Source organism: Pseudophryne corroboree, chromosome 3, assembly GCF_028390025.1.
Source record: "Pseudophryne corroboree isolate aPseCor3 chromosome 3, aPseCor3.hap2, whole genome shotgun sequence".
In the NCBI taxonomy this organism is placed as follows: domain Eukaryota; kingdom Metazoa; phylum Chordata; class Amphibia; order Anura; family Myobatrachidae; genus Pseudophryne; species Pseudophryne corroboree.
The window spans coordinates 104,685,585-104,713,346 of record NC_086446.1 but is presented as its reverse complement, the minus strand read 5'-3'; the positions used below and the strand labels follow the sequence as shown (position 1 = coordinate 104,713,346).

General features: G+C 47.4%; 1 protein-coding gene across 4 annotated transcripts in view; it reads left to right on the top strand.

Moving 5' to 3' along the window:
* The window catches only part of TDRD12 (tudor domain containing 12), a 614,823-nt gene that overhangs the window by 567,338 nt on the left and 19,723 nt on the right, over positions 1 to 27,762 (top strand). For all 4 annotated transcript variants that reach the window (XM_063958365.1, XM_063958363.1, XM_063958366.1 and 1 more), the window contains one exon: positions 4,893 to 5,006. In XM_063958365.1, the coding sequence (XP_063814435.1) occupies positions 4,893 to 5,006 (114 nt within the window). The remainder of the gene's footprint in view (positions 1 to 4,892; positions 5,007 to 27,762) is intronic.

The following is a 27,762-nucleotide window of genomic DNA, read 5'->3' as shown; positions in this document are numbered from 1 at the left end:
AAAATACCCAAATAAAAACAGTACACACACACCGTGAAAGTAAAACTTTATTACACACTACCGACACACACATACTTACCTATGTTGACACGCCGACTGCCACGGTCTCCGACGATCCGAGGTACCTGTGAAAAAATTATACTCACCTTCCAGCGTCCAGAGATAAATCCACGTCCAGAGAGATAAATCCACGTACTTGTAAAAAAAACAAAACGCAAATACCCGCTCCATACCGGACTGAAAGGGGTCCCATGCTGACACATCAGACCCCTTTCTCCCGAATGCCGGGACATCACGTGACTCCTGTCACTGAAGTCCCTTCAGCCAATCAGGAAGCGCTACTTCCGTGGCGCTCACCTGATTGGCTGTGCGCTGTCTGTGCTGTCAGACAGCGCATCGCAAAGCCGCTCCATTACTTTCAATGGTGGGAACTTTGCGGGTAGCGGTGGGGTTAACCCGCGGTCAGCCGCTGACCGGCGGGTGACCTCACCGCTAGCCGCTAAGTTCCCACCATTGAATATAATGGACGGGGCTGTGCGATGCGCTGTCTGAGTTCAGACAGCGCACAGCCAATCAGGTGAGCGCACCGAAGTTGCGCTTCCTGATTGGCTTTAGAGACCTTTCAGTGACAGCTGTCACTGAGAGGTCTCTCTGCATTCGGGGATAGGGGTCCCATGTGTCAGCATGGGACCCCTTTCAGTCCGTTTGGTCGGGTGTCCGGTTTGTTATTTTCTACAAGTACGTGGATTTATCTCTGGACCCTGGTTGAGGTGAGTATATTGATCTTTTATTTTCAGGTATCCGTGGATTCTACATGGAGAAGAGGACCGATGTCGGCGTGTGAACATAGGTAAGTATGTGTGTGTCGACGTATGAAATAAAGTTTTACTGTAGACGGTGTGTGTGTCCTGTTTTTGTTTGGGTATTTTTTTTCCAGTAGTACTACAGGTACCAGCGGGCCCGCTTTTCTCCCGCATGCTGGTACTTGTGGTTCTCCAAGTACCAGCTTGCGGGGGAGGCTTGCTGGGACTTGTAGTACTGCTGGAAAAAACAATATTCTTTTCATGATCACAAAAGGCTATCAGCCCCCCCCATCCGCAGCCCATTGGATGGGGGGGGACAGCTCGGGCTTCACCCCTGGCCCTTGGGTGGCTGGGGGGGGGGGACCCCTTGATTGAAGGGGTCCCCACTCCCCCAGGGTACCCCGGCCAGGGGTGACTAGTTGGATATTTAATGCCACGGCCGCAGGGCACGGCATAAAAGTGACCCCCGGCTGTGGCATTATCTGTCCAGCTAGTGGAGCCCGATGCTGGTGTTAAAAATACGGGGGACCCCTACGCTTTTTGTCCCCCGTATTTTTGGCACCAGGCGCAGAGCCCGGTGCTGGTTTTAAAAATACGGGGGATCCCCTGTCAATTTTTTCCCCGCATTTTTAGAACCAGGACCAGCTCGAAGAGCCCGAGGCTGGTTATGCTTTGGAGGGGGGACCCCACGCCATTTTTTTTTAGGATTTTACCGTTCCAGCAATAAAATAAAAAAATTTAAAAAATTATATTTTAAAAAATATAGAAATAATATTTGTGCCTCCAAAAAAAAAAGTACCTAATCCCTTCTAATATAAATAGATCTGCTATTCCCAAAAAAAAAACCACAAAAAAAAACATGTTTAAAATTTTTTTATTTGTTTTCACCCTCCAAAGTGTGGCGGATTGAAAATGACGAATTTGCTGTCTAAAAGCACTGCTGTCGAATTTCCAAACTTGAATTGAATATGCTTTGGTCGAATTGCAGCACTTATATCATTGCAGAAAAGTCGAATTTGCAAAAAGTCGAATTTCAAAAAGTCGAATTTTGAAAGTCCGTTTTTTGGTCGGAAAGCACTGAATTGCATAGGCAAATTTTTTTTTTGGGTCGAAAATGACCCGAAATTCGACAATTTCGGGAATTCGACCGCAATTGCATATACCCCTCTGAGTCCTCAGCTGAAGGGGAGGGTACACAGTCTGTCACTGATTCATGCATCCTTACAGAGGATTCTCCCGACACAGTGGAGGTATACCCTTTTTTATTGAGGCTTTTAAACACATCCTTCAACTCATTGAGGATGAGCCAGAGCCAGTTGCTAAGAAAACATGTTTTTAAGAGACATAAGATCGTTAAGTCTGAATTCCCTCATTCTGACCATTAGACTGGAGCCTGGAAAACTCTGGGTAAAATGTTCCCAGTTTCTAAATGCTCAGCTTCCCATTACCCCATCCCTGCAGAGGATTGTGCTAAGTGGAAAGCTCCCCCTCCGGTAGATTTGCATATTGCATGCCTTGTTAAGATGTCCATTCTACCTGTCACTATGCTTGCATCACTGAAAGAACCTACTAATAGACGGATTGAGAATTGTTTTAAGTCTGTTTTCTTTCTCACCGGTGCTGTCACCAGACCAACCATGGCTGTCTCCATGGTTGCAGGCCTAAGAGGAGGAATTTCCCTCAAATGTATCTGAGGATTGCATATCATACTTATGCGGCAAGCAGCTGCTTACATACATGAAGCCTCATCTGATGCAGGAGTATCAGCAGCTAAGGCGTCTACCACCTCTGTACTGGCACGGCGCATTCTCTGGCTCCGTTCTGGAAGGCTTACCTTGATTCCAGAACACGCTTGAATTTCTACCCTTCACTGGTGTTGTTTGTCGAAGGATTAAACTAAATTGTCACTGCACTAGCTGCAGCCAAGACTGCCTTTCTCCCGTCCACACCAACTCCGCGTGGTCGTAGTTCTAAGTTTCGTATCTTTCGCCCTCAAGGAAAAGCAAAAGGTCAGGCTTTCCCCAGACAAGCTACTGCCACTAAAGCTAAGCCCAAGGCCAAGCAACCCTGGACAGTATGTCAACCTCCTGCAAAAACTGACAAGCCTGCAGCCTGAAGGGGCGGGCCTCCTCCTGGGGAACCCCAGAGTCGGAGGTCGTCTTCTTCACTTCGTGCATGTCTGGACTCTGACCACTTCAGATGTCTGGGTGCAAGAAGTGGTCTCTCACGGGTACGGCGTCTTATTCAAGAGATGCCCTCCCCCACAGTTCTTTTGCATAAGTCCGCCCTCAGAACCCCAAAAGGCGCTAATTCTGCAACAGGTTGTACAATCACTCCTGCAATCAGCAGTGATCATTCCGGTTCCTCCGTCTCAACGAGGATTGGGCTATTATTCCTCCCAGTTTCTATTGGCCAAGCCAAACGGGTCACACAGACCCATCCTCATATCTCTAAACCGGTTTATCAAGGTTCCCAAATTCCACATGGAGACCCTTCGATACATAGTACTTGATATGGGACATGGGGACTTTATGGTATACCTGAATATACAGGATGCCTATTTGCATATCCCTATTGCTCCCTCACATCAGCAATATCTACGTTTTGCTGTTGGCAATCAACATTATTAATTCCAGGCACTGTCGTTTGGACGGTCTACGGCACCCAGAATTTTTACCAAAGTTATTGCAGTCATGGCAGCATGACTGCATCATCGGAGAGTCAGACTACTTCCCTATCTGGATGACTTACTACTGCTGGCTACTTCACAAGACTTCTTGCACAGCCATCTTCAACTCACAATGACCTTCCTTCAGACACATGGTGTACACCCACGGAGACAGGTGATTGACACCTGCAGTGACATAGTGATGTCGCTCATTGTAACATTTTTTTATAGTGCTGTGTCCCAACTCTATTGCTGATTGTAATGATTTTTTTTCTTTTAAAGAGCTGTTTAGAACTCTGAACTGTGCTTTCATTTGTATGCGTCGAAGACTCTGACCAAATCTTTTTGTGTGTTCACATTTCTACTTCATGTAGGGGTCATCTAAAAAAAAATTAAAAAAAGTTCTTAAACTGCAAGCATCGTTTAACTTTACAATAGAGACTTCACACATGCGCAATGGTGGTTTTCAAAATAGACACCTGGTGGTCGAACACCAGTATTGCACCCGCCAAATACTCAATTAATTAAACTGTGACTGAATACGTCACGCTGCGACATAGCGCAGGCATATGTAATGCGACTAGTTTTTCATACTACACGCCACACGGAGGATAGATGAGCATGGCTGCATCTGTATCTAGTCCCTATCCCATTCATTAAAGACTGTAGAAAATCCAGTCATACAGGGGGAGATTTATCAACTTTTGAAAAGAGATAATATACTAACCTATCAGCTTCTAGCTGAAACCACACCAGAAACTGCAATCTACTGCGGCTTTCTCGGAAGTATCCTTGTTACAGGTCATTACATCTGCTAGGAGGAACTTGTTCTACAGATATTCTTGCCTGATGTAGCACTTAGACAAGTCCTTTCGCAAAATGGCTCTTGATTTCATTCCAAAGGTCAACTCTTCTTTGTATAATTCCAATGTTTTGGGTAACATAAAAAGGGGACTTAACTCAAAAGACCCATATGGAAAGGATTGGCTATATATTACAGGCTCTGTGATAGGGTCATTGTATAGCCACCGGATTGAGCATTCCAAATCGAGGAAAGGTAATGTTCAGAAGTTTGGCACAATCCTCCTGTGTCTGCGTTCCAAGGTGTTTTTCAGGCAGTGTACTCTTCTGCCGTGATTTTACAGTTACTAGTTCCTTTTTGTATTTGTCATCTGCTTGGAGAACATAACTAGATGCACAACTGAGAAGGAAAGGTAGCGGAGCCTTTCTATACATTTAGATTCTGCTCCCTCCCGATAGATGGCACAGGGTAATAATCCAGGGTTTGCGTTTACACACATGGGTTTAAGAGAAAGGCACCAATGCTATGTAGAATTACTTTCTTCTATATAAGTTTTGAGCTTTAGCTGAATGACTTTAGAAAATGAAATAAAAATGATCATTGTGTATTTCATTTAAAGCCTGCACCCAGAAATCCTTTGGTGCGAAAAAGACGATGATCTTATCATAACTGTGAAGTTACGAGGGATTACAGATTACAAGTGTATGTTTTATAGGGACAGGGTCGTGTTTAGGTAAGTGTCAATTTTCTGGTTGTTTATTTATTTTACATCCATGTTAAAAAAAGAAAATCCAAGTCTTCTGATACACATTTCAATGCAGTGCAAACAGTTTGTATTAGGGTGGCGAATCCCGGGATTTAGGCCAAAAAACATCCGGGATTCAATCCTGGGATTGGAAGCTCCAATCCCGGGGATTGAGGGATCATTTGGCCCTTTGTTTTGTTTTTTAATCCGGGCAGCGTTTGATTGTCCTCAGGACGCTCGGAAGCTGCCCTCCTCCCGGCTCCCCTGCGCAGTGTGACATGCATTCACAGGTCACGCTGCTCTGACCGCCACCGAGAGAGACGGATGTTTCCCACCCACCCTCCTCGTTGTATGGTGAGTTATGTGGGCAGGGTGGGGTGAGGGGGTGGACACATAGGGAAAAGCCAATCCCGGATTGACCATTTTTCAATCCAGATACCCGGGATTGAAATAAAATGGTCCGGGATTGGCCACCCTATCTTGCATGATTGAATTACACAAGTTGCTGTACTAGAGAAAAGTTTACTTCAGTTTGGGGATTATCCTAATGTAACTTGGTGGTGTTAGTCCTAGGATAAAGCAAAGGCAGGGGAGGTTACTGCATTGCACTAAGCCCCCATATCCACCCCCTCCTATCCAAACATACTATCCGCACTGAGCTCCATATCCACCCCCTAACTGCAAAGTCTTCCTTCCTATCCAAACATATTGTCTGCGCTGAGCCCCCATATCCACCCCCTAAGTGCAAAGTCTTCCCTCCTATCCAAACATACTGTCCACACTGAGCCCCCATATCCACTCCCTAAGTGCAAAGTCTTCTCTCCTATCCAAACATACTGTCCACACTGAGCCCCCATATCCACTCCCTAAATGCAAAGTCTTCCCTCCTATCCAAACATACTGTCCACACTGAGCCCCCATATCCACCCCCCAACTGCAAAGTCTTCTTTCCTATCCAAACATACTGTCCGCACTGAGCCCCCATATCCACCCCCTAAGTGCAAAGTCTTCCCTCCTATCCAAACATACTATCCACACTGAGCCCCCATATCCACTCCCTAAGTGCAGAGTCTTCCCTCCTATCCAAACATACTGTCCACACTGAGCCCCCATATCCACTCCCTAAGTGCAGAGTCTTCCCTCCTATCCAAACATACTGTCCACACTGAGCCCCCATATCCACCCCCTAAGTGCAAAGTCTTCTTTCCTATCCAAACATACTGTCCGCACTGAGCCCCCATATCCACTCCCTAAGTGCAAAGTCTTCCCTCCTATCCAAACATACTGTCCACACTGAGCCCCCATATCCACTCCCTAAGTGCAGAGTCTTCTTTCCTATCCAAACATACTGTCCGCACTGAGCCCCCATATCCACTCCCTAAGTGCAGAGTCTTCCCTCCTATCCAAACATACTGTCCACACTGAGCCCCCATATCCACCCCCTAAGTGCAAAGTCTTCTTTCCTATCCAAACATACTGTCCGCACTGAGCCCCCATATCCACTCCCTAAGTGCAGAGTCTTCCTTCCTTTCCAAACATACTGTCCGCTCCGCACTGAGCCCCCATATCCACTCCCTAAGTGCAGAGTCTTCCTTCCTATCCAAACATACTGTCCGCTCCGCACTGAGCCCCCATATCTACTCCCTAAGTGCAAAGTCTTCCTTCCTATGCAGATATGATTTCCGCGTGTATTTATAATTGTTTGAAGCGCACACAACTTCTGCAGTGCTGGTCATGGCCACAATGGGTCAGAGGAAAGAGATAATAGTAGTCCATGACACGGATTCAGGTGGGAAGTTGCCAGAAGTGGTATCTGAGTTGGGATGAAAGCTTTATGGCTGAGGAAGGTGGTTAAATGGCCAGATGGAGGCAGATTAGGGAGATAGGAACTATGTGAGTAAGCAGCCATCTTGTCCTAACCAGTTATGGCAACAGTGACCACATTATAAAAAATAAAAAAATGTGCAAACAGAGATTTTTTGTTTACATATTGCAGCAGAATAGTGTATTTATGGTTAATTTCATACCTGTTAATATTCAGATATACTGTACACATATCTGGGTTTAGAATTGGAATTTTCTGGTATAAGGTGCCCAGTCCCAGCTGCACACCTCCCAACTTTTGTAATTCCTAATGCGGGACATGGGGCGCCAGGAAAAGGGGCGGGGCCTTGGAAGAAGGGCGGTGCATCATGCTACGATCCCCGTTTTTCAATGATGTTCGGGGCGTGCCCACCGCTCCCCGAGCAGCTGGGCAGCCCTTTCCTCTCCTCCCCGCACTGTTCAGATGCCATGCGCACAGCATCTGTTAAGTGATCACCGTAGGGATGGCCATTGGTGTGCTGTCCATCGATGGCACCATCGGTGATGATCATTGATGGCTCTTAAACCATCTATGGCAAACCATCGATGGTTTGCACCCCCCTGCTGAAAGGTTCTGGCTGTGCTGCTGGCCCATTTTTAAAAAATGGGGGCGGGGCTTAGTGGGTGTTGGGGCGGAGCTATGATCCGTGTCCCGTCACCTTGCAAAAAATATATATATATATATTAGTTTAGGCTTTACTATCGTAGGGAAACCAACTGGTTCTCTTCCATTGATGGCAAAAGCATTCGACATCTACCATAAACCATAGATGATTTGGAATCATCGATGGTCGATGGCCATCTCTAGATCACCGGCTACTTTGCAAAGCAGAGCTGCGGTGATCACTGGATCTCCCAACTGGGACAGTGTCCGAATAGCGGGACTGTCCCGCTGAAATCAGGACAGTTGGGAGGTATGCTGCTGTAAGTTTTTCTGGATCTATTTTCTCTAACATCCCAGTGGATACTGTGGAATGTAGTTTAGTACCGTGGGGTATAGATTGGGTCCAGTGGAGCCTGGCACTTTTAGAAACCTTTAGTGTGTGCTGGCTCCTCCCCTCTATGCCCCTACTACCAGACTCAGTTAAGAAAAATGTGCCCAAGGAGGCGAGTGCATTCCTCTGGAGCTCCAGAGAGTTTTCTTCAAATCTTTATTTTAGTTAGTTTCTCTTACGTCCTAGAGGATGCTGGGGACTCCGTAAGGACCATGGGGTATAGACGGGCTCCGCAGGAGACATGGGCACTATAAAGGACTTTTAGTATGGGTGTGCACTGGCTCCTCCCTCTATGCCCCTCCTCCAGACCACAGTTAGATCTTGTGCCCAGAGGAGATAGGGTGCATTACAGGGGAGCTCTCCTGAGTTTCTCTGAAAAAGAATTTTGTTAGGTTTTTTATTTTCAGGGAGCACTGCTGGCAACAGGCTCCCTGCATCGTGGGACTGAGGAGAGAGAAGCAGACCTACTTAAATGATTGGCTCTGCTTCTTAGGCTACTGGACACCATTAGCCTAAGAAGCAGACCTACTTAAGTGATAGGCTCTGCTTCTTAGGCTACTGGACACCATTAGCTCCAGAGGGAGTCGGAACGCAGGTCTCACCCCGCAGTTCGTCTCAGAGCCGCGCCGCTGTCCTCCTCGCAGAGCCGGAAGATAGAAGCCGGGTGAGTATAAGAAGAAAAGAAGACTTCAAGGCGGAAGTAGACTTCAGATCTTCACTAAGGTAAGCGCCATTGCTCCCACACACAACACACAAGGCACTGATGGGTGCAGGGCGCAGGGGGGGCGCCCTGGGCAGCAATAAACCTCTAGGGCTGGCAGACATACATATATAGGCTACAGAGGCACTATATATCCTAACCCCCGCCAGTATTGTAAAAATGAGCGGGACCGAAGCCCGCCGGTGAGGGGGCGGAGCTTGGTCCCTCAGCACGGAAAGCACCATTTTCTCCACAGCATGGCGCTGGCTCCCCGAACTCTCCCCTGCTAAAGACACAGGGCAAAACAGAGGGAGGGGGGGGGGGGGGGGGGGCACTTATTAGCAGCAGTGAGTGTATATAATGTGATTATATATATATTATATAAAAGTGCTGTTTTATCTGGGAATTCTATTTCCGGTGTCAGTGGCGCTGGGTGTGTGCTGGCATACTCTCTCTCTCTGTCTCTCCAAAGGGCCTTATTGGGGATCTGTCTCCATAAAAATATCCCTGTGTGTGGGGTTGTGTCGGTACGCGTGTGTCGGCATGTCTGAAGCGGAAGGCTCATCTAAGGAGGAGGTGGAGCGGATGATTGTGGTGTCTCCGTCGGCTACACCGACACCTGATTGATTGTACACGTGGAATGTTTAAAATGCAGATGTACATTTATTACATAAAAGATTGGACAAAGCAGAGTCCAAGGATGTGACTGTGTCACAGGGCCCTTCAGGGTCTCAAAAACGTCCCGTCCCAAATAGTAGACACTGATACCGACACGGATTCTGACTACAGTGTCGACTTTGATGATGCAAGGTTACACCCAAGGGTGGCAAAAAGTATTTATTATTTAATTATTGCAATAAAAGACGTTTTGCATATCACAGATGACTCCTCTGTCCCTGACACGAGGGTACACAGGTTTAAGGTAAAGAAACCTGAGGTAACGTTTCCCCCATCTTAGGAGCTGAACGCATTATTTGAAAAAGCTTGGGAAACTCCAGACAAAAAAACTGCAGATTCCCAAAAGAATTATTATGGCGTATCCTTTCCCCTCAAAGGACAGGTTACGGTGGGAATCATCACCCACGGTCGACAAGGCCTTAACACGCTTGTCCAAAAAGGTGGCCCTACCGTCCCCGGACATGGCGAAACTAAAAGGTCCTGTGGATCGCAGGCATGAAACTACCTTAAAACAATTTATACACATACAGGGGCTTTGCTCGGACCGGCAATAGCATCGGCTTGGGTTTGTAGCGCGGTAGCAGCTTGGACAGATACCTTGTCAGCTGATATTGATACCCTAGATAGGGATACCATTTTATTGACCTTAGGTCACATCAAAGACGCAGTCTTATATATGCTGTGTATCTGCCAATGGATGGGTGATGCCGACTCAAAGAGGCATATGGAAATTTTGCCTTACAAGGGTGAGCTTTTAATTGGGGAAGGTCTCGTGGACCTGGTTTCAACAGCTACCGCGGGTAAATCTACCTTTTTTTGCCTTATGTTCCCCCACAGCAAAAGAAAACACTGCAGTATCAGATGCAGTCCTCTCGGTCGCATAAGTCCAGAAGAGGTCGGGGCTCTTCCTTCCTCGCCAGAGGTAAGGGTAGAGGGAAAAAGAATGCCTGCTACGGACAGTTCCCAGGAACAGAAGTCCTCCCCGGCTTCTACTAAATCCACCGCATGACGCTGGGGCTCCACTGAGGGAGTCCGCTCCGGTGGGGGCACGTCTTCGACTCTTCAGCCACGTCTGGGTTCAGTCGGATGTGGGTCCTTGGGTGATGGAAAGTGTGTCCCAAGGTTACAAGATGGAATTCAAAGACGTGCCTCCCCGCCGATTCTTCAAATCGGCTTTACCAAAGTATCCCCCAGAGAGGGAGATAGTGTGTGCTGCAATTCGAAAGCTGTGTCTACAGCAAGTGTTTATCAGGGTTCCCTTCAAGCAAGAAAAGGGTACTATTCAACCCTATTTGGGGCAACCGAAACCGGATGGCTCGGTCAGAACCATTCTCAACTTAAAATCCCTGAACCTGTACTTAAAAAGGTACAAGTTCAAGATGGAATCGCTCAGGGCAGTGATCTACCGCGTGGAAGGGGGGGATTTTATGGTGTCACTAGACATAAAGGATGCATATCTTCATGTCCCCATTTATCCTCATCAAGCGTACCTGAGATTCGCTGTACAGGCCTGTCATTTCCAATTTCAGATGTTGCCGTTTGGGCTTTCCACGGCCCCAAGGGTTTTACTCTGGGGATATGGACGGTTCCACAGGAACTAGGCACTGAATAGTTAAACTTTGACTATACCTCCCCTCCATATCCCAGAGTACCTCAGTGTTTTTTCGGTGCTCACCGAGACTAGGCTTGTGGAAGTTGATCCACAATTACTGAATTTTTTGATTATTTTTTTTTTGGAATCCCTTTCCCCCTTCCAAGAAGGCGAGGGTCTGGGATAGTGAAAGCTGCTGAAGCAGCTGTGGGTGTCGGACCTCTCTAGAAGAGCTCCCTCACTACCACGTGCAGGTCACCTGCAGTAAAAGGCTGACAGTGCTTACAGAGAAGCCCCGTCATTGCCCTCACCACAGGGTCCAGGTATGTTGAACGGGGTGGTCAGCTCACACTGCCGCCCTGCTGTGTGGGATACTGTGTGTGTGTGTGTGTGTGTGTGTGTGTGTGTGTGGCCGCCGGCCGCTGCCTTCAGCCGCCGGCCGCCGCTGTTTATGCTGTGTCCCCCGCTGCTCTGAGCCGCGCCGGCTACGTTGATTTATGCATAGGCCGCTCCACGGCTCTATGCAGCGCGCTCCCCGGCCCTCGATGCCGCTTCCGGCTCCCTCTCCACCATAGCCCGGCTCCGTGTATAGAGAACGATACACGGAGCGTGGGGGAAGGGGGGGGGAGGCACACAAATGTGAGTAACTTTGATGCCACAGTGATGTTCCCTGCACACAGAAATGTCAGGGTCACTGGATAAAATCTCATGATTCACCTCTTGTTGATAAAAGAAGTATGTTTACTAGAATACAGCAGCGCTGCATATGTATTACAATAGGCTATTAAGTCTTTGTTAAACAGGATACATGTTGCTCATATATGTGCAGGTTTGAATGCAACATAGTATGCTTATTAAATCTGCTTACATAATTATAAGTCTGCATATTTAACCATTTTTCCTGTTGTTTTTCCAGAATTTCCTGTATTACATCTCTCCTCCATTGAAGGCGCAGGGGTGTTAAGGGGAATTTGGAACCAGGCATATTGCTGACGTGTACTGCACTTGGCCAGATATATATTTGTAAAGACACCTTAGTGCTATTTACTGAGTCGCGCAAGTTGTATTTTGTATTGTCTGTCTGTATAATGAGTAAGACACCAGCAAAGACTATTATTCTTATCAGAACTGTTTATAATGATATTATCCCAAAGACTGCAAATCTGAATCATGGCTGTGGTCAGCCAAATACTGGCTTTGTTCACTGTTGTAAAGTAAGATGTGTTATACAATTGGTCAGCACATGGTGATTATAAAACAGTATCTGTGGAGCACTGCAAGCATTGTGAGTTTAGGCTCACCTGCAGCAGCTTTGCTTAATTCACTTAGCCACACCACAATTGGATACGCCCGATCTCATCTGATCTTGGAAGCTGAGCAGTGTTGGACCTGGTTAGCCACCTGGGAATACAAGGTGCTGTAGGTATTTTTAAATCTACAGCCACACCACACTGGATTCGGGACCCATTAACTAAGCTGCTGTTAAGCAGCAGACTTCTCAGGTTTTTAAGCCTGTGAGTGGTCACATTTAGTTTCAGACTTCTAAGAATTATTATACTTCTGAATCAGGATATATCTGGATATATGTATATGGGTATATAATATATATGTGTGTATGTATGCATATATGAAATATATATATTTATAAGGTCTGAGTATGTGTGAATATACATGGTTGTATATGTGTGTATATGTATATATATATATATATATATATAATATGCTGACATTAAAAATCTATTTTGGCAAGACTACAGTGGCGCAATTGGTCGGCACACGGTGCTTATTAAACAGTATCTGTTGAGCACTGCAAACATTGTGAGTTCAGGCCTCAGCCCCCCAGATCCCCAGTGGCCTAATGGATAGGACACTGCCCTCCTAAACCAGGGATTGTGGGTTCAGGTACCATCTGGATTGCAAGTCACTACAGCAACCATTTCATCACCAGAGTTGATGTTTAAACAGCAGCTTTTGCTTATTATTTTTACAGGTGGCTCTGTAGCCAAGTGGTTAGGCTTCCCGCCCACAGTGAACATTGTGATTGCATGGATACTGGTTCAGATCCTGATTTAACAGGTGTAATATATATATATAATAATAAAATAAAAAAAACATGGTAGGACACCATTTTTTTTTTACGTTACTTCCTGGGTCTTTGCTGGAGGTTGCTGCCCTACAACACTCTGGGGGAGCGGGGGGTTGTTAGGAATTTAATTTATTAATTGTTTTTGACAGCATGTCTCTACAGGAAGATTCACTATTGCTGGAAACCACATGCACGGTAATGCAGGTTTATACACAGATTACTTCCGTGGTGTACTTACTGGTCGGGGTACATGATCACTAAGGGGTATATGCAATTCACGGCGAATCGCTGCAAATTATCGCCGTTTTTTAATTCGACACAATTCGACAGGTGAATTCCGGCAGGTGGCTGCCGGAATTCACCATATTCAATGAAAAACGGATTCGACATTCCCGCGGGTGAAAAACGGCCGATTTGCCGGATTTTGCCGCGATTTGAAAAAACGGAAAAAAATGGCGTGGGGTCCCCCCTCCAAAGCATAACCAGCCTCGGGCTCTTCGAGCTGGTCCTGGTTCTAAAAATGCGGGAAAAAATTTGACAGAGTATCCCCCGTATTTTTAAAACCAGCACCGGGCTCTGCGCCTGATGCTGGTGCAAAAAATACGGGGGACAAAAAGAGTAGGGGTCCCCCGTATTTTTCACACCAGCATCGGGCTCCACTAGCTGGACAGATAATGCCACAGCCGGGGGTCACTTTTATACAGTGCCCTGCGGCCGTGGCATTAAATATCCAACTAGTCACCCCTGGCCGGGGTACCCTGGGGGAGTGGGGACCCCTTCAATCAAGGGGTCCCCCCCCAGCCACCCGAGGGCCAGGGGTGAAGCCCGAGGCTGTCCCCCCCATCCAATGGCTGCGGATGGGAGGCTGATAGCCTTGAGAAAAATGACAAGAATATTGTTTTTTCCAGTAGTACTACAAGTCCCAGCAAGCCTCCCCGCAAGCTGGTACTTGGAGAACCACAAGTACCAGCATGCGGGAGAAAAACGGGCCCGCTGGTACCTGTAGTACTACTGGGGAAAAAATACCCAAATAAAAACAGGACACACACACCGTGACTTGTACAACTTTATTACATACTGCCGACACACACATACTTACCTATGTTGACACGAAGCAGTCGGTCCTCTTCTCCAAGTAGAATCCACGGATACCTGAAAATAATAGATAATTATACTCACCTTCCAGCGTCCAGAGATTCATCCACGTCCAGAAAATAATCCAGGTACTTGGCAAAAAAACAAAACGCAATGACCCGATCCTGCGGACTGAAAGGGGTCCCATATTCACACATGAGACACCTTTCCCCGAATGTGCCGGGACCCCACGTGACTCCTGTCAGAGGTCCCTTCAGCCAATCAGGAAGCGCTACTACGTGGCGCTCACCTGATTGGCTGTGCGCTGTCTGTGCTGTGACAGCGCATCGCAAAGCCTCTCCATTATATTCAATGGTGGGAACTTTGCCGTCAGCGGGGGGGTTACCCGCGGTCAGCCGCTGACCGGCGGGTGACCCCACCGCTAGCCGCAAAGTTCCCACCATTGAAAGTAATGGAGAGGCTTTGCGATGCGCTGTCAGCTCAGACGCGCACAGAGCCAATCAGCAGAGTGCAAGGACGTTGCACTCGCTCATTGGCTGAAGAGACCTTTCTGTGACAGCTGTCACATAGAGGTCTCTGCATTCGGGGAAAGGTGTCTCATGTGTGAATATGGGACCCCTTTCAGTCCGCTGGCACGGGTATTTGCGTTTTGTTTTTTTGCCAAGTACCTGGATTATTTTCTGGACGTGGATGAATCTCTGGACGCTGGAAGGTGAGTATAATTATCTTTTATTTTCAGGTATCCGTGGATTCTACTTGGAGAAGAGGACCGACTGCTTTGTGTCAACATAGGTAAGTATGTGTGTGTCGGCAGTATGTAATAAAGTTGTACAAGTCACGGTGTGTGTGTCCTGTTTTTATTTGGGTATTTTTTTCCCAGTAGTACTACAGGTACCAGCGGGCCCGTTTTTCTCCCGCATGCTGGTACTTGTGGTTCTCCAAGTACCAGCTTGCGGGGGAGGCTTGCTGGGACTTGTAGTACTACTGGAAAAAACAATATTCTTGTCATTTTTCTCAAGGCTATCGGCCTCCCATCCGCAGCCCTTGGATGGGGGGGGACAGCCTCGGGCTTCACCCCTGGCCCTTGGGTGGCTGGGGGGGGGACCCCTTGATTGAAGGGGTCCCCACTCCCCCAGGGTACCCCGGCCAGGGGTGACTAGTTGGATATTTAATGCCACGGCCGCAGGGCGCTGTATAAAAGTGACCCCCGGCTGTGGCATTATCTGTCCAGCTAGTGGAGCCCGATGCTGGTGTATAAAATACGGGGGACCCCTACTCTTTTTGTCCCCCGTATTTTTTGCACCAGCATCAGGCGCAGAGCCCGGTGCTGGTTTTAAAAATACGGGGGAACCCCTGTCAATTTTCCCCCCGCATTTTTAGAACCAGGACCAGCTCGAAGAGCCCGAGGCTGGCTATGCTTTGGAGGGGGGACCCCACGCCATTTTTTTCAGGGATTTTACCATTCCATCCAAAAAAAAATTATTTTTAAAAATATATAAATAATACTTGTGCCTCCAAAAAAGACAAACCAAGTACCTAATCCCTTCTAATATAAATAGATATGATATTACCAAGAAAAAAAAAACATGTTTTAAATTTTTTTTATTAGTTTCACCCTCCAAAGTGTTGCGGATTGAAAATGACGAATTTACTGTCTAAAAGCACTGTTGTCGAATTTCCAAACTTCCATTGAATAGACTTTGGTCGAATTGCAGCATGTGTATCATTGCAAAAAAGTCGAATTTGTCAAAAGTCGAATTTTAAAAAAGTCGAATTTTGAAAGTCCGTTTTTTTGTCGGAAAGTACTGAATTGCATTGTCGAGAAAAAAAATTTGGCGAAAAATTCCCGACATTCGACAATTTCGTGAATTCGACCGCAATTGCATATACCTATAAGTCTAATGCATAATCAAACAAGCAGCTTCGCTGCAGAGTCGGTCACACAGTGTGTCGGACAAATTCGACTGCGCAGACAGACCCTTACCGGTCCTCTTTGGGGGGAATGCGGGCGTCTGAGAGGGAAAAATTTACTGTTTCAGCTAGATTGTTGCAGTCGATTCGCCGCCAGCCCTCATAGCACCAGGCCAGTACGTCAGGTTCTCAGCGAAGGCTGAACAATTTCCAATGAGAGACAATTGCAATTATTGGGCGTTTAACTACCTATCGGAGTGTACCCTACACAGCAGTAGGGCTGTTGCTTCGCCCTGCTTTGGTAAGGGTTTGAGGTAACAAGGCTGTAGTGGCAGGGCGCTCCAGTTCAGGTTTGCCCTAAATAAAGACCACCTTACACTTCATGCTGCCTACAGCTTCTGTGAAGTTGGCAGTTGGTTCTTGCGTCTCAGCTTCGCTAGTGGCGCACAATGTCCACTTTGGCTACGTTCCAAACGAGAATAGATCGCAGACCGAGTGGGGGGGGAAATCTGATTTCCTACCATTGTCTACGCGAATTCCTGAATGATTCCGTCTCAACGATTTCAATTCCTAGGTATGATTCTCGATACGGTAAATCAAAGAATTTACCTACCCGAACAGAAGTACAGGTCATTCGTCATCTGGTACAATTAGTGCTCAAGCCTCGCACAGTCTCGGTTCATTTGTACATTCGCCTATTAGACACAATGGTGGCGGCTTTTGAAGCGCTTCAGTTCGGAAGACTTCACTCACGTCCTTTTTAACTGGATGTGCTCGCAATGGTTGGCTGTGGCCTAACGAGTACAGTGTCTGCCTGCAATGCATGCCAAAAACAATGGTCGGGCTAGCTTCTGCAGATTCACCGCAGGGTGAGGGTGGTCTCCAAGGGCCAGGGTGTCTCTACTCTGGTGGCTCAAAGTACAGAATCTAACCGCAGGGAAACGGTCGGCGCCTGGAATTGGATAATTCTCACGGCGGACACGAGTCTCAGAGGTTGGGGAGCTGTAGTTCAAAATTTTCAGCTCCAGGGTCTCTGGGCGGATCACGAAAGATTGCTGTCTATAAATGTCCTGGAACTCCGGGCAATTTACAATGCGCTACGACAAGCAGTGCACATGCTGCAGGCTCAGGCTGTTCAGGTGCAGTCAGACAATGCGACGGTGGTCGCATACATCAACAAACAAGGAGGAACGAAAAGCCGCATGGCAATGCGGGAAGTAGCTCGAGTCCTCAATTGGGCCGAGGTGATTTTGTCAGCAGTATTCATTCTGGGAGTGGACAACTGGGAGGCGGATTATCTCAGATGCCGGGATTTTTATCCAGGATGTGCATTAAATCCAGAAGTGTTTCACATGCTGGTCCAGAAGTAGGGTTACCCCGCAAGTGGACCTGATGGCATCTCGCCACAATTATGAAACGCCCCAGTACGTGTCCGGAACGAGAGATCCAAAGGCAGTGGCGGTGGATGCTCTCACAATCAAGTGGCTATACAGTCTCGTGTATCTGTTTCCACCGTTTTCCGCTGCTCCCTCTGTTGCTAAAACGGATCAAAAGAGAGTCCGTCACAGTCATACTAATGGCGCCTCATTGGCCTAGGAGAGCTTGGTTTTCGGATCTCCGCGGTCTACTCGCGGACGTTCCTTGGCCGCTCCCACTGCGTCCGGACCTGTTACAACAGGGTCCGTTCTTTTTCTCTGATTTAGCGCGGCTGCGTTTGACGGAGTGGCTGTTGAGACAGCCCTCTTAAAAAGAGAGGGCATTCCAGAATAGGTTATACCAACCATGTTATGAGCTAGGAAGCCGGTTACGGCAGCTAATTATTACAGAATTTGGCGTGCCTATATAGGTTGGTGTGAAGTTCGGAAGTTTCCGACATCATCTTTCAACTTATCCCGTTCTTTGTTATGTCTACAGATGGGGTTAGATGGAGGTCGGCGTTTATCCACACTAAAGGTGCAGATATCTGCGTTGTCAATTTATTTTCAAAGAAGATTGGCTCTATTGCCGTCGGTACACACCTTTATGCAGGGTGTCCTCAAAGTACAGCCTCCATTTCACTCCACTTACTGCTCCACGGGACTTGAATCTGGGTTTAGATTTCTTATTGTCTTTTTGTTTCGAACCCTTACAACAAGTGGATATTAAGTTTCTCACTTGGGAAACAATTTCTCTCCTAGCCTTAGCTTCGGCAGGGCGGATTTCAGTTTTGGGTGCCTTGTCATGCAAGCCACCGTATTTAGTGTTTCATAATGACAGAACGGCATTTTAGACGAAACCCGCTTTCCTGCCAAAAGTAGGGTCCTCTTTTCACATCAATCATCCAATAGTAGTTCCTGTGTTAACAGGAGATTCTGGAATTTTGGTTGTGGTACGCACATTACGAGTTTATGTATTCCGAACGTCTACAGTTCCTAAGACGGATACGTTGTTATTCTCTATGATGCGGCCAAGATGGGTTGGCCATCTTCTAAGCAGACCTTATCCAGATGGATAAAACTGACCATACGTCAGGCTTACCTTCATGTTAGGTTACAGCCGCCTACATCAGTAACAGCTCATTCCACACGTTCTCCGGGAATGTCATGGGCAGCTGGTCGTGGAGTTCTACGACACAGCTTTGCAGTGCGGCTACATGGTCTTCAGTGCACATGTTTGTGCGCTTTTACAGGTTTGATACTTTTGCGGCATCAGCATCTAGCTTTGGCCGTCTAGTGTTACAAGTGCCAAACAGCTCTCCCGCCCAGGGGGGAAACTTTGGTACGTCCCTAGAGTACTCCAGTGACCCCTAGTGGATGAAAAAGAAAATAGGATTTTGGTACTTACCAGGTAAATCCTTTAATTTGAATCCATAGGGGGCACTGGACGCCCACCTAGAGCAGTTATTTACCTGGTTGTGGTAAGTGCAGGGAATTTTATGGTAACACACTCTTACTGACTGTTTCAAATTAGAAATTCTATCGGGTTGGTGTCAACTGTTAGTTGTCAGTTTCGTTTTGTGTCAACTTTATTGTTGTCCGTTTTTGGTTATATGTATTTCTCCATTGTCAACCTCTATAGCTCCAGTTCGGCTCAGTAAAAAAACACTGAGGTACTCTGGGATATGGAGGAGAGGTATAGTCAAAGTTTAACTATTCAGTGCCTAGTTCCTGTGGAACCGTCCATATCCCCAGAGTACTCCAGTGCCCCCTATGGATTCAAAGAAAAGGATTTACCTGGTAAGTACCAAAATCCTATTTTCTCTATCGTCCTAGTGGATGCTGGGGTTCCTGAAAGGACCATGGGGAATAGCGGCTCCGCAGGAGACAGGGCACAAAAAGTAAAGCTTTTCCAGATCAGGTGGTGTGCACTGGCTCCTCCCCCTATGACCCTCCTCCAGACTCCAGTTAGATTTTTGTGCCCGGCCGAGAAGGGTGCAATTCTAGGTGGCTCTCATAAAGAGCTGCTTAGAGAAAGTTTAGCTTAGGTTTTTTATTTTACAGTGATTCCTGCTGGCAACAGGATCACTGCAACGAGGGACAGAGGGGAGAAGAAGTGAACTCACCTGCGTGCAGGATGGATTGGCTTCTTGGCTACTGGACATCAGCTCCAGAGGGACGATCACAGGTACAGCCTGGATGGTCACCGGAGCCGCGCCGCCGGCCCCCTTGCAGATGCTGAAGTAAGAAGAGGTCCAGAATCGGCGGCTGAAGACTCCTGCAGTCTTCTAAAGGTAGCGCACAGCACTGCAGCTGTGCGCCATTTTCCTCTCAGCACACTTCACACGCAGTCACTGAGGGTGCAGGGCGCTGGGGGGGGGCGCCCTGGGAGGCAAATGAAAACCTATTAAAAGGCTAAAAATACCTCACATATAGCCCCCAGAGGCTATATGGAGATATTTAACCCCTGCCTGGATTCACAAAATAGCGGGAGACGAGCCCGCCGGAAAAGGGGCGGGGCCTATCTCCTCAGCACACGGCGCCATTTCCTCTCACAGCTCCGCTGGTCAGGACGGCTCCCAGGTCTCTCCCCTGCACTGCACTACAGAAACAGGGTAAAACAGAGAGGGGGGGCAAATTTAATGGCAATATTTTGATATATATAAAGCAGCTATAAGGGAGCACTTATTATAAGGCTATCCCTGTCATATATAGCGCTTTTTGGTGTGTGCTGGCAGACTCTCCCTCTGTCTCCCCAAAGGGCTAGTGGGTCCTGTCTTCGTTTAGAGCATTCCCTGTGTGTCTGCTGTGTGTCGGTACGTGTGTGTCGACATGTATGAGGACGATATTGGTGTGGAGGCGGAACAATTGCCAAATATGGGGATGTCACCTCCTAGGGGGTCGACACCAGAATGGATGCCTTTATTTGTGGAATTACGGGATAGCGTCAACTCGCTTAAGCAGTCGTTTGACGACATGAGGCGGCCGGACAATCAATTAGTGCCTGTCCAGGCGCCTCAAACACCGTCACGGGCTGTAAAACGCCCTTTGCCTCAGTCAGTCGACACAGACCCAGACACAGGCACTGATTCCAGTGGTGACGGTGACGAATCAACCGTATTTTCCAGTAGGGCCACACGTTATATGATTTTGGCAATGAAGGAGGCGTTACATTTAACTGATACTACAGGTACCACTAAACAGGGTATTATGTGGGGTGTGAAAAAACTACCTATAGTTTTTCCTGAATCAGAAGAATTAAATGACGTGTGTGATGAAGCGTGGGTTGCCCCTGATAAAAAGCTGATAATTTCAAAGAAATTATTGGCATTATACCCTTTCCCGCCAGAGGTTAGGGAGCGCTGGGAAACACCTCCTAGGGTGGACAAGGCGCTAACACGCTTATCTAAACAAGTGGCGTTACCCTCTCCTGAGACGGCCGCACTTAAAGATCCATCAGATAGGAGGATGGAAAATATCCAAAAAAGTATATACACACATGCAGGTGTTATACTACGACCAGCTATAGCGACTGCCTGGATGTGCAGTGCTGGGGTAGTTTGGTCAGAGTCCCTGATTGAAAATATTGATACCCTGGACAGGGACAATATTCTACTGTCGTTAGAACAAATAAAGGATGCATTTCTTTATATGCGTGATGCACAGAGGGATATTTGCACACTGGCATCACGGGTAAGTGCTATGTCCATTTCGGCCAGAAGAGCTTTATGGACGCGACAGTGGACAGGCGATGCGGATTCAAAACGGCATATGGAAGTTTTGCCGTATAAAGGGGAGGAGTTATTTGGAGTCGGTCTATCAGATTTGGTGGCCACGGCTACAGCCGGGAAATCCACCTTTCTACCTCAAGTCACTCCCCAACAGAAAAAGGCACCGACTTTTCAACCGCAGCCCTTTCGTTCCTTTAAAAATAAGAGAGCAAAGGGCTATTCATATCTGCCACGAGGCAGAGGTCGAGGGAAGAGACAGCAACAGGCAGCTCCTTCCCAGGAACAGAAGCCCTCCCCGGCTTCTACAAAAGCCTCAGCATGACGCTGGGGCTTCTCAAGCGGACTCGGGGACGGTGGGCGGTCGTCTCAAAAATTACAGCGCGCAGTGGGCTCACTCGCAGGTAGATCCCTGGATCCTGCAGATAATATCTCAAGGGTACAGGTTGGAATTAGAGACAGATCCACCTCGCCGTTTCCTGAAGTCTGCTTTACCAACGTCCCCTTCCGAAAGGGAGACGGTTTTGGAAGCCATTCACAAGCTGTACTCTCAGCAGGTGATAGTCAAGGTACCTCTTCTACAACAAGGGAAGGGGTATTATTCCACTCTATTTGTGGTACCGAAGCCGGATGGCTCGGTAAGGCCTATTCTAAATCTGAAGTCCTTGAACCTGTACATAAAGAAGTTCAAGTTCAAGATGGAGTCACTCAGAGCAGTGATAGCGAACCTGGAAGAAGGGGACTTTATGGTATCCTTGGACATCAAGGATGCGTATCTCCACGTTCCAATTTACCCCTCACACCAGGGGTACCTCAGGTTCGTTGTACAAAACTGTCACTATCAGTTTCAGACGCTGCCGTTTGGTTTGTCCACGGCACCTCGGGTCCTTACAAAGGTAATGGCCGAGATGATGATTCTTCTTCGAAGAAAAGGCGTATTAATTATCCCATACTTGGACGATCTCCTAATAAGGGCAAGGTCCAGAGAACAGCTAGAGATGGGATTAGCACTATCTCAAGAGGTGCTAAAGCAGCACGGATGGATTCTGAATATTCCAAAATCCCAATTAATGCCGACAACTCGTCTGCTGTTCCTAGGGATGATTCTGGACACGGTTCAGAAAAAGGTTTTTCTTCCCGAGGAAAAAGCCAAGGAGTTATCCGACCTGGTCAGGAACCTCCTAAAACCAGGAAAGGTGTCTGTACATCAATGCACAAGAGTCCTGGGAAAAATGGTGGCTTCTTACGAAGCAATTCCATTCGGCAGATTCCATGCAAGAATTTTCCAAAGGGATCTGTTGGACAAATGGTCAGGGTCGCATCTTCAGATGCACCTGCGGATAACCCTGTCTCCAAGGACAAGGGTATCTCTTCTGTGGTGGTTGCAGAGGGCTCATCTATTGGAGGGCCGCAGATTCGGCATACAGGATTGGATCCTGGTGACCACGGACGCCAGCCTGAGAGGCTGGGGAGCAGTCACACAAGGAAGAAACTTCCAGGGAGTGTGGTCGAGCCTGGAAAAGTCTCTTCACATAAACATTCTGGAACTAAGAGCAATCTACAATGCTCTAAGCCAGGCGGAACCTCTGCTTCAAGGAAGACCAGTGTTGATCCAGTCGGACAACATCACGGCAGTCGCCCATGTAAACAGACAGGGCGGCACAAGAAGCAGGAGTGCAATGGCAGAAGCTGCCAGGATCCTTCGCTGGGCGGAGAATCACGTGATAGCACTGTCAGCAGTGTTCATCCCGGGCGTGGACAACTGGGAAGCAGACTTCCTCAGCAGACACGATCTTCACCCGGGAGAGTGGGGACTTCATCCAGAAGTTTTCCACATGCTAATAAACCGTTGGGAAAGACCAATGGTGGACATGATGGCGTCTCGCCTCAACAAAAAACTGGACAGGTATTGCGCCAGGTCAAGAGATCCGCAGGCAATAGCTGTGGACGCGCTGGTAACACCTTGGGTGTACCAGTCGGTGTATGTGTTTCCTCCTCTGCCTCTCATACCAAAGGTATTGAGAATCATACGGCAAAGCGGAGTAAGAACGATACTAGTGGCTCCGGATTGGCCAAGAAGGTCTTGGTACCCGGAACTTCAAGAGATGGTCACGGACGATCCGTGGCCTCTACCTCTGAGAAGGGACCTGCTTCAACAGGGTCCCTGTCTCTTTCAAGACTTACCGCGGCTGCGTTTGACGGCATGGCGGTTGAACGCCAGATCCTAAAAGGAAAAGGCATTCCAGAAGAAGTCATTCCTACCTTGATTAAGGCAAGAAAGGAAGTCACCGCGAAGCATTATCACCGCATTTGGCGGAAATATGTTGCGTGGTGCGAGGATCGGAGTGCTCCGACGGAGGAATTTCAACTGGGTCGTTTCCTACATTTCCTGCAATCAGGATTGTCTATGGGTCTCAAATTGGGATCTATTAAGGTTCAAATTTCGGCCCTGTCAATATTCTTCCAAAAAGAATTGGCCTCAGTCCCTGAGGTCCAGACTTTTGTCAAAGGAGTACTGCATATGGCGGCTTTATCTTATAAAAGCCCTTATTTAATTTTCCATTCGGATAGGGCAGAGCTGCGGACGCGTCCGCATTTTCTCCCTAAGGTGGTATCAGCGTTTCACCTGAACCAGCCTATTGTAGTGCCTGCGGCTACAAGCGACTTGGAGGACTCCAAGTTGTTGGACGTTGTCAGAGCTTTAAAAATATACATTTCAAGGACGGCTGGAGTCAGAAAATCTGACTCGCTGTTTATACTGTATGCACCCAACAAGTTGGGTGCGCCTGCTTCTAAGCAGTCGATTGCTCGTTGGATTTGTAACGCAATTCAACTTGCACATTCTGTGGCAGGCCTGCCACAGCCTAAATCTGTTAAGGCCCATTCCACAAGGAAGGTGGGCTCATCTTGGGCGGCTGCCCGAGGGGTCTCGGCATTACAACTCTGCCGAGCAGCTACGTGGTCAGGGGAGAACACGTTTGTAAAATTCTACAAATTTGATACCCTGGCAAAAGAGGACCTGGAGTTCTCTCATTCGGTGCTGCAGAGTCATCCGCACTCTCCCGCCCGTTTGGGAGCTTTGGTATAATCCCCATGGTCCTTTCAGGAACCCCAGCATCCACTAGGACGATAGAGAAAATAAGAATTTACTTACCGATAATTCTATTTCTCGGAGTCCGTAGTGGATGCTGGGCGCCCATCCCAAGTGCGGATTATCTGCAATACTTGTACATAGTTATTGTTAACTAATTCGGGTTATTGTTTAGGGAGCCATCTTTCAGAGGCTCCTCTGTTATCATACTGTTAACTGGGTTTAGATCACAAGTTGTACGGTGTGATTGGTGTGGCTGGTATGAGTCTTACCCGGGATTCAAAATCCTCCCTTATTGTGTACGCTCGTCCGGGCACAGTACCTAACTGGAGTCTGGAGGAGGGTCATAGGGGGAGGAGCCAGTGCACACCACCTGATCTGGAAAAGCTTTACTTTTTGTGCCCTGTCTCCTGCGGAGCCGCTATTCCCCATGGTCCTTTCAGGAACCCCAGCATCCACTACGGACTCCGAGAAATAGAATTATCGGTAAGTAAATTCTTATTTTTAAACCTACCGGTAAATCTTTTTCTCCTAGTCTGTAAAGGATGCTGGGCGCCCGTCCCAGTGCGGACTAAATCTGCAAGACTTGTATATAGTTGTTGCTTACATAAGGGTTATGTTACAGTTGGAATCGGTCTTTGACTGATACTGTTTTTTTTGTTCATACTGTTAACTGGTTGCGTATATTCCAGGTTATATGGTATGATTGGTGTGGGCTGGTATGAATCTTTCCCTTAGATTAACAAAATCCTTTCCTCATATTGTCCATCTCCTCTGGGCACAGTTCTCTAACTGAGGTCTGGAGGAGGGGCATAGAGGGAGGAGCCAGTGCACACCCATACTAAAAGTTCTTTATAGTGCCCATGTCTCCTGCGGAGCCCATCTATACCCCATGGTCCTTACGGAGTCCCCAGCATCCTCTACGGACTAGGAGAAAAAGATTTACCGGTAGGTTTAAAATCTTATTTTTTTCAGGTAGTACTGGTTGGCATCCAGTCTACATGCATCGTGGGACTTAGGGGGGGGGGACCGAACCATCCTCCTGAGGGTTAATAGTTCGTAATCCCAGCTAACAGGACATTAACCTCCTGAGGTGCTGTTTCACACACCACACTGTGTGTGCACACGCTGGCAGCTAGCCGCCACCTCCTAACAGATGCCAAAGAGACGCAGGTGCTGTGAGTGTTACATCGGGGTCCCGATTAGTGGTTCCCTGGTGACTAATTGTGGCGCGGCGGTCACGAGCTGCGGTGTCTGCCGCGAACCCTTACTTGCAGTAATGGTTATTTTGTAAAACTTCCACAAGGGGTATATACATGTAATATTATGCTCCTACATGTTGCCAGTATAATTTTATTGACCGGGACCGTGCGCCATTACAGGGGCGGGGCTTCCCTAAGAGCGGGACCAGAGGCGGGAAAGGCGCCATTTCCTGCTGCTGCGGATCACAAGGCTGCATAGATGCTGCTCCTCCACAAAGACCCAACTGCACCTGTTCTTGTATTGGTACCAGGGGGCTCATAGAAGGGGGCGGAGCATATCATCGGTAGCGACGCTGTTACAAGCAAATTAATCAGTATTACACAGCGGGATTCTGCTTTGCTGTGTATTGTGAGCTGGTCCCTTCTTCCTCTCTGTCTCACTCCAGGGGCTGTCTGGGGGGGTGTTCACTACAGTGTGTGGTTAGTTTTCACTCTGTGTGTTTCAACAGCACAATGTCTGTAGATAAGGCTATGTGTACTTCATGTAACTTTACACCTTCCTCTGAGGGATCTCTCTTGTGTGAACAATGTTCCATTTCCTCTCAGGGTAATAGTATACAGGTACCTGACTGGTTAGAATCATTTACAGGCATGATTCATAATATAAATACAGAACTAGCTGCAGCTAGGCAAGAACGACAGGTACTAATACAATCTGTCGATAATATGGCTAAGGCTGCAGTTCACAGACAGGCTCCTCAGCCCCCTCTGTTGGTGTCACGTAAACGTTAACCTCCACAGGTGCTTCGGTCTGATTCTGATTATGAACTTCCAGACTTAGATGAAACAGAAGTTGATATGGAGGAGACAGCTATCTGTCCCCGGGGGTAGAAACCCTAATTTATGCTATTAGGGAGGTTCCTAACATACCCGATAAGGAGAACCAGAAGAAGAATTGTATTTTCTCTGGCTGGGTCCACAGGATAACATTGGGATATGGTTGAGCGACAGCGGAAATGGCACCAACACGGTCACGAGCTTTCTGGCCTCCCAGGATGCATCGGGGCCTTCACCATATAGTCCCGCCCACTGACTCAGTCAAATCAGTTTTTTGCTTGGTGCGGCAGGAAGCCGCATAGTCCCAGGGCTGCTGTGAATAAAGCAGCCTCAAGCTTTTATTATTTTATTTTTATAGACTTACTATATTTTTTTTGAGCGACTTTTCCTAACAGCGTCTTAAACGCATACTGGAAAGAGTCGCTCCAACAACTACCCACCGGGTCGCAACAACGCTTACCTTCGCGGTAATAGTGCTGTCTCGACCGGCGTCTATGTCGGATGTTCTAGCAGGTCCAGCAGACGTAACCAGGGTGTGGCCGGAGTATGGGGGCAGAGCCGGCCATAGGCATAGGCAAACTAGGCAATTGCCTAGGGCATTTGATATGCCTAAGGGCATCAGCAGCTTCTGCTGCTTAAAATTATATGCAGCATGCCTATATTCTGTGTGTAGCATTTCATATGCAGATACAGCCACAGTCTCACACAGTATATAGGCATGCTGCATATCATTTTAATCAGCAGAAGCTGCTTGTGCATCCTAGCTACATAACAATGCAAATAAGATGCATTTTAATAAAAAATAGGTGCCAGACGTTAGCATTGAGGCAAGATTTATGAAGACACATCTGTATCCAAGCAGAGGCAGAGGTCACAGTGTTAGTGGCAGTGTGAGTGCTGTGTGCATGTGAGTGGGTTGGTAGTGCAGTAGTGTTCAGAATATGTGTAAGGAGCATTACGTGTGTCATGTAAAAATGCATTAATAATGTGCAACATATGTGTAAGGGGCACTATGTGTGTCATTATGTGTATAAGGGCATTAATAATGTGCGGCATATGTGTAAGGGACATTATGTGTAAAAGGGCATTAATAAAGGTTTTCATAATGTGTAAGAGGCATTATGTTTTTAAGGACATTAATGATGTGTCTCATGATGTGTAAGGGGCATTACTGTGGAATTATTTGTATAAATGCATTACTAATGTGTGGCATTATGTGTATAAGGTGCTCTACTATGTGGCGTTGCGTATAGAGAGAGCATTACTCTGTCGTCTAATGTGAATAAAGAGCAATAGGGTGTGGTGTAATGTAAAAAAGGAGCAATTCAGTGTGATGTAATGTGAATAAGGAGCTCTACTGTGAGGAGTAATGTTTATAAGGTAAAGTGATACTACTGTGGGATGTAATGTGAATTATGGACACTATCGCATGATCAAATGTGAATAAAGTTGCAGTATTGTTTGGCGTAATTTGAATTAGGGGTACTATTGTGTGGCCATGCCCCTTGCCAGCAAAAACACACCCCTTTTTGGGCTGTGCGCCAAATGTGCG